This window comes from Camelus dromedarius, chromosome 31 (assembly GCF_036321535.1).
Source record: "Camelus dromedarius isolate mCamDro1 chromosome 31, mCamDro1.pat, whole genome shotgun sequence".
In the NCBI taxonomy this organism is placed as follows: Eukaryota; Metazoa; Chordata; class Mammalia; order Artiodactyla; family Camelidae; genus Camelus; species Camelus dromedarius.
The window spans coordinates 16,519,056-16,532,491 of NC_087466.1; the positions used below are offsets into that span (position 1 = coordinate 16,519,056).

General features: G+C 34.9%; 1 protein-coding gene across 2 annotated transcripts in view; it reads right to left on the reverse strand.

The window, feature by feature from the left end:
• Window positions 1–1,436: 1,436 nt before the first annotated feature.
• The window catches only part of MAP9 (microtubule associated protein 9), a 32,510-nt gene continuing 20,510 nt past the window's right edge, over window positions 1,437–13,436 (reverse strand). For both annotated transcript variants that reach the window (XM_031442759.2, XM_010995835.3), the window contains exons 9-14: window positions 13,158–13,326; window positions 12,322–12,411; window positions 10,032–10,193; window positions 9,761–9,906; window positions 9,449–9,581; window positions 1,437–3,689 (exon numbers count right to left, since the gene is read on the reverse strand). In XM_031442759.2, coding sequence (XP_031298619.2) covers window positions 3,567–3,689; window positions 9,449–9,581; window positions 9,761–9,906; window positions 10,032–10,193; window positions 12,322–12,411; window positions 13,158–13,326 — 823 coding nt within the window. In that variant the 3' untranslated portion in view covers window positions 1,437–3,566. The remainder of the gene's footprint in view (window positions 3,690–9,448; window positions 9,582–9,760; window positions 9,907–10,031; window positions 10,194–12,321; window positions 12,412–13,157; window positions 13,327–13,436) is intronic.

Below are 13,436 nucleotides of genomic sequence, written 5' to 3' on the forward strand. Positions count from 1 at the left end.
CAATGACGTTAATAATGACCACAGTTACAAGAGTTAGTGGGAAACTTTTATCAGATTATCAAAATTGTGAAATACTGGACAGTCTACAGCTGGGAAACCTGATACCTGGGTTGTGACTCTAGATTTCTTACGGTCATTTATGTGAGTCTGGGCAAGTCAGAGGCTTTGGAAATCAGTTTCTTCAACTTAGAGATGAGTTTGGGCCAGGTTTATTAAGTTATTAAAATCCCTTTCAGATGCATAGTTGCATCACTCTAAGGTACATACAACTGTGGACACTTAACAACCATCAGGTACTGCTTTGGCAACAGTGAAAAATAGCAGTTCCAATCCTATTTAAAGCAATAAATGAACTACTAACATTTTCACAATGTGGTGCAATACAAACCACTGGAATATTGTTATCCCTGAGAAGTTCTTATTTTCTTACATTAAGAAAATTTTAACCTCCTCCTGATCTAAAAATACCACGTTTCCTTTTCTGTAACACTATTTCTTTTTCATAGTTATTATAAAATTTTAGTTCTGAATAAAATTGTATTTTTCAGTATTACTATTTCAGTTTCTAGGGAATTGTTCTCAGAAATGTTTTAGGTTTACTTATTTGTTTTTTATTTTTATTTTTAGAGGAGGTGCTGGGGATTGAACCCAGGACCTTGCATGTGCTAAGCATGCGCTCTACCACTTGATATATATTCTCCCCACTTAGTAATGTTTTAAAATATTCATTAAAGTCCTACTTACTTTGAGGTGTCAGTATTCTTCAAGTGAGCAATACAGTTTACAGAACTAGAAGTTTAATCTGAAAATCTATAGGCTTTTAGTGTCTTTAATTTGAGTTAATATTCCTTCATATTATAATGAAAACTTAATGAAAGTTAGTGATATTGATATCTGATAATTTCTAAGGAAAAATGGGGAAATACCTCTTAAATAGATAAATATATTGAGAATTACCAGGCTTGATTCTCCCCTTTGGATCTCAGAAAGTAAAGAGCACTGTATTTTCACCCAGCTCCCAAAACTCACTTTATTTCTGCTACAGGAGAAGAGGTTGATTTCATTCAATGAGACAACTGAATCCGCACAGCTTGCTGTAAACAGGAAATAATACATTATTTATGATAGTGAGAAGAAAATCCCCATTTAAGGGAAATTACTTGTTAGGTCTTTGCAAACACCTCAACTTCCCACCTCAGCCTACGTCACAAGCAACACTAAGGGATTAGTGTTTCAATTTCTTTTCAGAAGGTCCCAAATACAGATTCCCTCTTGAGCGCTATGGCCGAGCCTGGGCAGAAGGGCCGAGATTTCTTCTTGTAGGCCAAATAGGAGCAATGTCAAATTACCACTATCAGCCCCATCCATGTTAACCTTCTCACAAACATGAGGTGGGGAAATACAGGGCTCGAGGTAGGAAATAAATGGAAACAGTGAACATTTATTAAGCCTTTTATTATGTGCCATATGCTTTACATTAATTAACCAGCTTCATTCAGTTCCCACAACTAAGAAGTGGTAACAGTTAATCCACTAAACATGATAAATTAGAAGAAAATAATCAAGACATTTAAGTAAATATACAATGTGAAATCTACGACGCACACACTTAAGATCTCACACCCCTAAAAGTAGCTGTGCTTTTTTCTATGTTTCCTTCTACTTCCCTGGAATTCAAAAATACCTTTTAAGCTCTGAATAGTTAATTTAATACAATAAACACTTAGCAATCTGTTCTGGTAGGCATTGTGTTTGGTACTATGGAGGACACACGGATGAATAAGAGAGGCTTTTTAAATCCCACGCTGATAACACATATTGCTGGTAATTATTTCAATTTCACGACATATTCACCCAGTTCCTGCAGTATAAAAGGCTTCTAGTTTCACTTATGAAATTTTAAAAATCTATCTGTAGCACTGATGGGATCTTACAAAGTGATCCACGACATCTATCGTGTCTTGCACGTACACTGCAGCAAGAAGACTAATGCTCAGTGTGAAAACTCCTGAGTGACTATCGCAAAGCCTAAGTTTCATACCCGCTGGGAGTTCTGACATTCTAGTACTAGATACAGGCATTTGACTAATTCCTTAAATATTATGAATTCTTTTTTTCCTTTTATAGATCTAATGAGGTTCACTGTCTCTAATAACAAACAGCCTGTTTCTTAAGGGGAAGATAATCTCTGGGTAACAATTCATGATTCAAGGATCTGAGAGGTAAAACGTGTCTATAAGGTTAATATAATACAGAGGTCTTAACAGAACTTAACAAAGAGCATGAACACGAGCATCCGGATTCCAGAGGTAGAGAGATTTCAGCAGCTCTAATCCCAGCTCAATCACGTGCTCAATGCGTGGTAAGTTCTTTGATTTCTCTGAGTCTCAGTACTTTTATCTGCCAAATGAGGCTAATAACACCTACTCTGAATAATTGTTGTAAAGATGAAAATAACATTTGCAAAGATTCAGCAGAGAGGATACAACAGCTGCTTGATAAATAGTAACTGTTTATCCTCATCTAACACTGTACTGCATCATTGGCTAAAGCAGCATTTCAACTCTGGGAGTATTCATTTGGTGTGTGATAAACTAGCTGACCAGTTCCAGTGTGAGTCTGATTAACGTAAGGATATGCAGAGACCAAATATAGATTCTTTGGACATTTTCTACAAATTACCTTCCCGCATAGCTGTCTTCAAATATAAGCTATAAGACTCTGGGTTAATTAAGAGGACAAAAACTGCCTCTATCATCTTTATGGCTTTAGTCTGGAAAATAATAATAGTGATAAAGACCTTGGATTCTTGTGGAATTTCTATAACTAATGTACATCACTACCATGAAATGGATATCTTTTGATATCAATGAAATAATAAATAAAACAGAATTTAGAAAGACATGTTTCAGAGGTCCGCTCATTATAAAGTGCCTATGATTGTCACTTAAGAAGGAACAGATAAAGATACTAAAACATAAGGGAACATTCTTAAATAAAATGCCTTGATGATTGGTGTTCTACTGAACTCAACTGACCAAAATTCTAACTTACACAGTATAATACAACTGCTTTGAGCTAAAGATTAGTTTTAAAAGGAATAATATATGCATACTCCTCAGGGACAATTCATTTTAAAATGTGAATCTAAATGCACAATCATTCACAAATTCAATTTTTGTGATTATGGTACCTAGATGGTTTTCTTTTTATATTGGGGAATAAACATACTTAAACAACATGCACAGGTTAGTAAAAAGTGATCATGGTTCATCAGACTATAAGAATTATCAGGACATGATAAAGGGCTATGTATCTGAATGGTAAAAGCAATCTGATTATTAGGTTTTCATTTGAGGCAGTTTATCTACAGTTCAAAAAATGCTTTCAATGCTTTCCTTTCACTGATTAAACTCCAAAGCATCTTTTCACTGTCAGCAGAAATAACCAGCATCTAATTAAAATAGACTCTTCTCACTATAAATAACTGAATGAATAGCTTTAAATTTAGTTTGGCTAAAATTGGTGAACTGATAAGTAACTAAATAATGCGAGAGTAAGAATTATCAAAACACTTTGGAGAACACAGTTCTGCTTGGAGGGCTCCATGGAGGAAGGGCCTCATTTTCAAGAAAGGAATGACGTTTCTTTTGTTTTCGTTCAATTCTTTCCTGCCTCTCTTTCTTTTCCTAAAAAGAAAATAGAACTATAAATTTATATACATATACGACCATTATTTTCAAATCAAGTTGTCTGCTGAAGAACAAAATAATCACTATAAGATATTCAAATGTCATTTGCTAGTTTAACTGGTTATAAAGCAATGGCAGCTAACGAACATTGCTATTTATAAGTATACTCTCAATAGGCATTAATGCACTACTTTAAAAAGAATTGTGTAAAATAGAAAAAAAAAAAAAGACCTGTGATCTCATAATTCAAAGAGAATAATTATTAGAAGTTAGTGATGACTTTCTGAGAACAGAGTCTCAGAAGTAAAGTTCCTGGGTGCAAAGGTTGAACACGTGATGGCAGTAGGGGATACGCCACATTTTTACAAACAGTTGAATATTGAGGCTCATTCTTCTTTGCTTATTATTGAGCTTGAGCACATTTTCATTTCTTTGGCCCTTTTGTGAATTTTCTGCTCGATTATTTGGCTCTTAGAACCACATGGGTGTCAGTGCTTTCAAGCTGTAGCAATTTTCATAGAGTAAATACCATCCTTGCAGCATTTTAGCTACTTTATTTTTAGTCCTTAATTTTTTTACCAAAAAAAGAAAAAAGAGAGAAATATTTCAACCACAGACAGCTAAACTGTTTAAAGAGTAATATAATCAAAACCTGTGCACCCTCTACTTGCCTTTTGAAATTAAACATGGCCAATACTTGTGAAGCCCTGTACCCACTCCCTCACTGCACTTGCCTTCTCTCCGCCCTCCAAAGCCAACCATTAGTCTGAATTTCCTGCTTATCGCTGCAGTGAACCTCTTAATACCTTTATTACACATGCATTCGTCCCAAACAACAAGCAATTTTGTTTTGCAGGTTTTTTTGAATTTATGCTAAAAGGTAACATGCTATATATTCTTTTGCAACTATCTTTTATTTATCATCCTATTTCTAAGATCCATCTATATGGAGCTGTAGCTCTAAGTTCACGGAGGCCCAGAATTCCAGCATATCAACATATCACAGTTTATTAATCTATATGTTAATCTATTTAGACATCATGTCCTAATGTTTTTTCCGCACAAAGACAATGCTGCTGTAAACATCCCTGTTTGACTCTCTGTGCTTATAAGCCAAGATTTTCCCTCCACATGCATGCCCAGGAGCAAAACTGCCAGTTTTCAGGACATAGATATGTTTGACTTTGTTGAACAACGACAATTTATTCTCCAAAGAAGCTGTAGGAAATTACCCTCCAACCAGCACCTACACTGACTTCTGATCTTGATGTATTAACAATTTTAAAATCTGTATCTGTTCACCGTTTCCTTTGTTATTTCTAGGGCCCTTCTAGACTTAGAAATGCATTTCATCCCCATAAGATCTGATAAATATTGTTTCTTTTTTATTCTTCTAATGCTTGGTATTTTATATTTAATGCTTTAATTCTTCTGAAGTTTCTATTCAGAAGTAAGGTAATTGTTTGAAGCGATTTTATGTTCAAATGTTACAATCTCAATTTTTATTGCCTCGCATCCACTAATTTGTGTTACTTTATTATACAGCACATCCTTACAGGTAATAGGTTCTGAGGTGCCCATGGGTCTATTATTCTGCTGTTCCCGTCCCTTAGGGAAATTTCAAAATAGATGGTTAATTAAAAAGTAAATAAACAACAGATAATTCCAAATTATGTGAATTTCTATGAAACATATAAACAAGCTTTTGTGATTGACAAAAAAAATAATAAAAGCACTTATTTTCAAAGAAAAGCAGACTCAGGGAAAGTCGCGTTAAGAGAGATGTGACGGTTCAGAGGAGCCACTGGTGATGTGCACTGAGGGGAGGGCATCCCAGGCAGAGAGAGCAGTGTGTGTGAGGCTCTGACAAGTGGGGGAAATGCTGGACAGGGCAGGAAACGAGAGAGCCAGTGTAGCTAAAGCCTGGTGGGAGATGGGAGATGGAAGATGGAACTAAAGCCCAGAGGAGAATGATAAGGTAGATGAGTAAGATGAGGTGGGGCCTGGCAGGCATGGGTAACATTCAGAACACAGGTTTGAAAAAAAAAAAAAAGGCTGTCAACAAGTGACTTGGAGAAGAAAAGTATGAGAGGTAAACCGGGGAACAGGGCAGCCAGGGAGGAGACAGTCACATGCAGCAGAATGCCCAGAGTTCTAGGAAACAGGGCAGAAAAGAATACATTCCATTGGCTAAATGGTCTGGCAAAATCTTAACTCTCAAAGTGTAGTTTTGTGAAAAGGACAAGACTGGAGTTTATTGAGGTTGAAGCGGATATGGAGAACTAAGGAAGGGTAAGCAAACTTTCCAGAAGTTAAGCTATAAAAAAGTGCAGAGAAATATGGGATTGTAGCTAGAGAGAAATGAAGAATTTAGAGTTTATTTGTATGTAAGATTACATATCCTGAGACTTTTTGGGAATAATCCAGGAGGGTAGAAGAATGCTGATTCACAGCAGAGTGGAATGGTACGTTCATATTTCATTGCTTGATTGGTACAGTTCTGTTTCCTGTTATTCTGAAAATATTACTTTCCATAGCCTCACACTGTTAGCAAACCAGGTGAATTTTAGAACCACTGGTTTCCCTGCACATACTCCCTTCCAAGAAGTGACTAAGTATGTGAGGATTACTATGAAATCTAAACGTTGATCTAGGAATACCTCAAATGTTAACGGCATTAGGCCTTTCCATCCTGCAGCAAAGACTGTCTCTTCATTTCTTTAAGTCTCTGCTAAAACTATAAAGTTAGGTGGTTTCCTTGCATTCCAAAAGGGCAGTGGTGTCAGGCAAACTTTGGACAACCCCGTCTCTGCCCCTCCTGGATGGCTTGGGAGGAACGGCATTTTGGTAAATTATTAAGATGTCTACACATCCTTCATCAGTACATATATGGAACTGATAATATCATAAGAGGAATACAGTAATGTAACGTTTCCATTAGCATGCAGTTATCCCCATACAACAAAAGGAATGAAGAGAGGTGTGAGTTTTTTGTTTGTTTAACGCCTTGCTCTTCATCATGATAATGTCTGCATCGTTGCTACTCCTAACAAAGCAAAGAGGATACCTCCTTTCAGAATCCTAATTGAGAATTAGAAGTTGTATCTGGACAACTGGGGAGGCAAGCCCTCCAGCTGGATAAGGGAAAAGCAGTGACGGGCTGTGGCCACAGAAACTGACAAACCTCTCTGTCCATTCCGCCTCACGTGGGGAGAGAGAGGAACTTGAGTGTGATTTTACTAGCAGGCGCTAAAAAGTCAGGGCAGGAAATAGGCAATTAAATTATCCACCTTAATATCAATTCATATGAATCAATGCTATCTTGGGTAATAATTTAAAAAGCCTTGATAGAACTTCCTCCTGACTGTTGTCTGTTGGACGCTGAACCTTTTGCTCATTTTCTTATCTTAGGTAACTATGAATTAATCTGGGAACCAGCATGAAGAAGCATCTTACCTGATCTCTGGCAACAATTTTCCCCTAAAACAGTTACCCATCTAATCCTCACCCCCCAAGCTAGGTTGTACATCAAAATTTTGAGATATTACTTTACATGAAAATGGAAGTAATTAGCTCTCCTGTAGTGGGGTATTTTTCCATCCTCTTTGCCAATAATTTTAATAAGATATTGGTAAGATGGGGAATAGATTTTCAACATGTTACACATGAATGTTTTCATAGGTAGCACTATATTTGTAGAGTATACTATATATCAAAACAAGTTATTTTGTCTTAGGTCTTTGATGAGTTTTTGTTCTCCAGAGGGTTGATTAGAATGAGAAAATGACTAAATACTATAATAAAACATGATGTACCTACACGGGACTTAGTCATTAAGGGAATTCTATCACCTTTTCAAGATAATGTGAAAATAAAACTGAAAACTGAAACACTTACATTCAATTCCTACTACCCTAAGTGATACTAGCAGAATCAGCACACATCTCCTTAATATAAGAAGATTTAAAATTTTTCCTAGAACAAAGCATTATTTAAGAGTTTAATCTAAGGAAATCATGGAACACTACTTCCCTTGTTCAAACCATTGAACCAAGGCTGATCGCCTTATTTTAATGCTCTTTCTCTGCATGGATGTAGCATTACAGCACTGCCGAAGTCAACACATAAAAAACAATAAACTGTTAGTATTTTTATTAGGATTGCATTAAATGTGTAAATTACTCCAGGGAAAACTGACATCTTTATAACATCATTATAAGATGAAGTGTTTGTATCCATAGGCAGTTTTGTTCCATTTTGATCTCAAGTCTTCATTTGTGTCCTTCAGGAGTGCTCTTAAGTTTTCCTCATACTGGTCTTACACATTTCCTAAGTTTATTCCTAAGTGTTCCATTTTTTTATCCTATCTTTAAATAGCCTGCTTTGGGTCCTGTGCGCCTCTCTAGCTACTACTAATTCTAAAATTTATGTGGAAAAAACAAACAAACAAAAATATTCAGAAATATTTTGAAAGAGCAATGAAGGGAGATTAATCTGAATGACATGAAAACATATAAAGCCCAGTGTGGTACTGGAATAGTATGAGATGGACCAATGGAACAAAGCCAAGAAATAAACAGACTCTAAAATGTGAATGTATCTAATGCATCATATAACAAAGTACCTCAAATCAGTGGGTAAAAGATGGGCTGTTCTATGAAAGATGCATTTGGAAAAAATTAAGGTGGAATCATATTTCCCATCATACATCAGGATAAATTCTAAGTACAGCACATGTTAAAATATTAAGATATTAAAATCATAAAGTTATTAGAAAAAAATGGGAGCTTTGATCTCAAATTATGGAAAAGGTTCTTTCAACTATGCCTGAAAATCAGAACCCATAAAAAAAAAGATTGATAGGTTTGACACCTGAAAATAAAATTCTTTATGGAATAATATAAGCAAAGTTGAGAGACCAAGAATACAATGGGGAAAAAAATTTGTAACTGGTATCAGAAATGACAGGCTAATTTCCCTAGTACATAAAAAAGCTTCCAGAAAACAGGAAGAAAGAGACCAACAGAAAAATATACAGTTTATGAATTGACACTTGACAGAAAACAAAATACAAATAATCCTTATCCAAATGAAAAGATGCTCAAGCTCAGTCCTAACCAGAGAAATGCAAATTAAAACATAAACTGGATGATACATATTTTTTTAAACTAGCTGATAGACAGAAACTCAGAAAAAGTTTGATACGTAACGCTGCTGGATCCTGAGTCCTGCGGAGAAATCCTGCACTTTTTGTTTGCTGAATCACTGAACGTGTTAACTACTCATACAAACGTTGTCAACTATTCACTTAAAGTACTTATTCATTGGAATGTATCATTAATTCAAAAATTAATTAATAAAATAAATATTTATATTGGTATTTTAACATAGAAGGTGGTATTTTGTTTGACATAAGGAAAAGTAACTATAAACGTTAAGTACACGGAGACAAACCAAAAAAATGTAAGTCACCAAAGTGAGTGACTGAACGTGGGATGCAGGGAGGGAAGAATATTCTGGCTGAAGTTTCAGGCCTGAGTGCTTTAGGGAACAGCAGAATCATTAATAGAAGTGAGTGAACCGAAGCAATTATGTGTTGGGTATGTATGAAGACATGAATTTGAGAGATCGAATTCAACAAGGCAGCTTCCAGGTAGAAGTGGTCAGCAGGCATGGAACAAACAGGAATTAGGGACAGAAAGGTCACCAAAAAAGTGCATTTAAAAGACACAAGTGTGTTAACAAGTTACACCTACCAGCCATTTTTCATATTCATCAAGAGCTTGTATATCTTTATCTTTTTTCTCAGCTCTTTTCAGTTCTTCTTTTCTTTTCTCATTTATTTTCTCTTTTTCCTTTTCCTTGAAAAAAGCTTCCTTTTTTTCATTCCTAGGTAGAACAGTACAAAACACTGGAAAGTTAAAGGACAATACAGAAGAAAGATTCCCGAACGTATATTTGCAATCATGAGATTGAGTGCCTTAGTAACATTCAAATCAATGAATTTTAGAAAAGCCTAAAGTGTTATTAATTTAAAATCTATCAGAACATTTATTATTTTGGATTACCATTTTTCAACAGCAGTCAAATTATCTTTCCTTTTCTCAGCAACAGTTTCCTCCTCTTTCCGTTTCTTGGCTCTTTCATATTCTTTCTCTTTCTTATTTTTCTCTTTAAGATATTCCATCTTTTTCTCTTTCCATTTTTCAAAAGCCTGAAAAAGTTCAGAATTATTTTCTTAGTTAAGGTGAGTATTATAAAATAAGTAAAAACACAGTTAATCACTAATTTTCAAGTATTTAAAAATAATTAGGAAAGATAGTTCAAGCCCCGGCATACTTGAAGTGCTTCTCCTTTTCTCACAGCATTTTCTTCCTCGGTTTTCTTCTTGTTTTTTTCCTCAAGCCTCTTTTTTGCAGCCATCTTCTTTGCTTCCTTTTCTTTCATGGCTTTCCAGGCCTCAAATGATGCTAATGCTTCTTCTTTTTTAGCAGCTCTTTTCTATTTTGGAATGATAATAGACAGTTACATGTGTATGTAAAAACAGCCAAATACAAATAGATATGACAGACACATGTGCCCTTATCTTTAATTTCCTTCATAGTCATCAAATGAGGTTTCAAAGCAATTTATTTAAAATTATTTAGAGAAGTTAATTTATAACAAATGTTTCTGAATTCTTCATTGCATTCAAAAATCTTTCCGGACCCTCCTACACTGTTGGTAGGAATGTAGTTTGATGCAGCCACTGTGGAAAACAGTAAGGAGATTCCTCAAAAGACTAAAAACAGACTTACCATATGACCCAGCAATCCCACTCCTGGGCATATATCCAGGGGGAACCCTAATTCAAAAAGACACCTGCACCCTGGTGTTCATAGCAGCACTATCTACAATAGCCAAGACATGGAAACAACCTAAATGTCCATCGACAGATGACTGGATAAAGAAGTTGTGGTGTTTTTATACAGTGGAATACTACTCAGCCATACAAAATGATAAAATAATGCCATTTGCAGCAACATGGATGTTCCTGGAGAATGCCATTCTAAGTGAAATAAGCCAGAAAGAGAAAGCAAAATACCATATGATATCATTCATATGTAGAATCTAAAAAAAAAACCAGACAAACAAACACATATATAAAACAGAAACAGACTCACATAGAATACAGACTTGTGGTTGCCAGGGGGAAGGGGGAGGGAAGGTATAAACTGGAAGTTCGAGATTTGCAGATACTAACTGGTATATATAAAATAAATAAACAAATTTGTACTGTATAGCACAGAGAAATATATTCAATATCTTATAGTAGCTCATGATGAAAAAGAATATGAAAATGAATATATGTATGTTCATGTATGACTGAAGAATTGTGCTGTACAGCAGAAATTGACATAACATTGTAAACTGACTATACCTCAAAAAAAAAAGTCTCCTTTCCTAAGCATTTATCAGATATTGATCTACTACTATTCATGAGAAGGAACTTTTTTTTTGGAAGTGTACTGAACCAACGTTATCAAAACAAACTGTAATAGGCTAAGTGATACTGTGAAATGATTGTAATAAAATATTGCATTAAAAGATAAATTTCAGGGAAGTTACTGGCTTACAGTCAGTCAGAGTAAGGTAATTTGGCCAGGTCACACAGTACACCACAGATCTTTGCTTTGACCCTGAGGTTTGACTGACATCAGAGCATAAAATTCTTACTGCATAAACTTATCCCAAATGTTGAAAACATGTGCCAGGTTGGAAAATAGGTAGGTGAATGTACAGCAAGTATGCTATTACTTTACATACTTCAATCTAATCCCATAATATTCCATGTTTGCTCCATAATACTGCTTAGCATTAAATCATATAGAGCCTTCTCATAGAGATAACATAATTTAGAAGTCAAAGTATGACCTCCCTCACTGCGTCGTGAAGACCAAATGAGAAGGTGTCTGGCACTGGCGGCAGAGAACTCCTCAAACGTGGTGCCAAGGTCCAAGCACGCCCCCTGCAGGGCTGCTCCACATGGCGCTGTGCGCTGGGGAAACAAGTTTCTATCCGTGGTGGTATTAAAAAGCAAAATGAAGGGTCTGCTTTGTTTTGTTTTTTTTTTCGATTTTACTTTAGAAGATGGGAAAGAACTGAGCATGCTGTGGGCTACGGGGCAGGAGTCAGAGGCAGGAGAGACTGAAAGAGAGCCCAGCTCCAGTCCATGTAGGGGCTGGTCCTGAAGATACATACAAAATACAAGACAGAAAAGAGGAAAACTGAAGGGTAATGTCTAAAGACAGTATTCTTGGCTAAGTTGTAATACTGAAGTCAGCTTTTAAGAGTGAAGTAGGTTTCTGGTCACAAGAAAAAATAAGTTCAAAATCAGTAGTACCAAAGCTATTCCACACATACAAAAAGCAAAATATCTCTGTGTATTTGTGTTTTCATTTAAACAGTTATAATATATTTATATCAAACTAAAAATGTACAAAGTACCAGAGAAATAAAATCAGAAATCAACCCTTTTATATATAAGTTATTTCACTGTTTAAACAGTTGATTCAGAAATACTAAACATTCAGAGCAAATAGCTGACTTAAAAATCCAGAATATTTTTCTCTTCTATATTTCAGAATACCTGTTCATTTTGAATCCTTAAGTTTTCACTTTCAATTCTTTTAATTCTGTGCATTTCATGTAAATACACATTTTTCTTTTCTAACCACTCCTGTGAGAACAAGAAAAAGGCTATATAACATTCAAAGTGTCACAAATGAATTAGAATTCATTTCTGAAACATATAATTAAAACTTTAAAAAAGCAAAACGTAAAACTTACAAACTATATATACTAGTACCACTTTTCTTTTTCTGATAATATTCTAATATATAAAGATGAATAAGAATTAAGAAAACCCTATGTATGCTATTTTTAAAACAGATTTCAAAGACTAAATATAGTGGCTAGATATATTAACATTTTTCTCTGAAATTCACATGGACAATTTTCTAAACTGTACTATATTCTGTATAACAAATAAAACTAAAAAAAGACACTTTTGGAATTGTGAAAAATTTAGGAAAGTTTTTTTTTTCTATGCAAGTTTAACTTAAATACAAAGTCTCAGGAAAGAAAAAAAATGAAACCCCCTCTTGTTCATTACAATATAAACTTTAAGGAGAAAAAGTATAAGAACACATATGCCTTAACTATATTTTGCTTTTGCTATGTTTTTATCAATTGCATGGCATATTCTCTTTCTTTAAAAACAATGATGGTCAGTTAAGCAAAGCTTGGAAAGAGATAATGCAGTACCAAAAAAAAAAAAAAAGCTGTAGATTGCTCAGGTATTATAAAGGAAATAAGTTAAGTATTAAATCATTATTTCTGACAGGATCATTTTGTTCCCTAATAAACAAATCTTACGTAAGTGATTAGTTCTTCTAATTTTTTTAAAAATATTTTCCTTTTTACCTGATAAACAGCTGCCCTTATGTTATCTGCTCCGTCAGGCTCTGCATTCTGTTTCTGTGAGGGCTTTTGGTCCAAGACTCTCAAAGTCCCTAAATAGTGAGAAGTGGGAACTGTTGACGGAGTTCTCCTTAGAGAACTAGATTTCTTTAAGAACTCAGAGGTCATTAATCTGAAAAGATCCAAATGAATCAAGATAAGCTATTACAACTGCACCTGGTAGAAGAAAGATTCATTAGAATTTGCAACTATATTTGAAAACTACATTATAATTCAATAAAT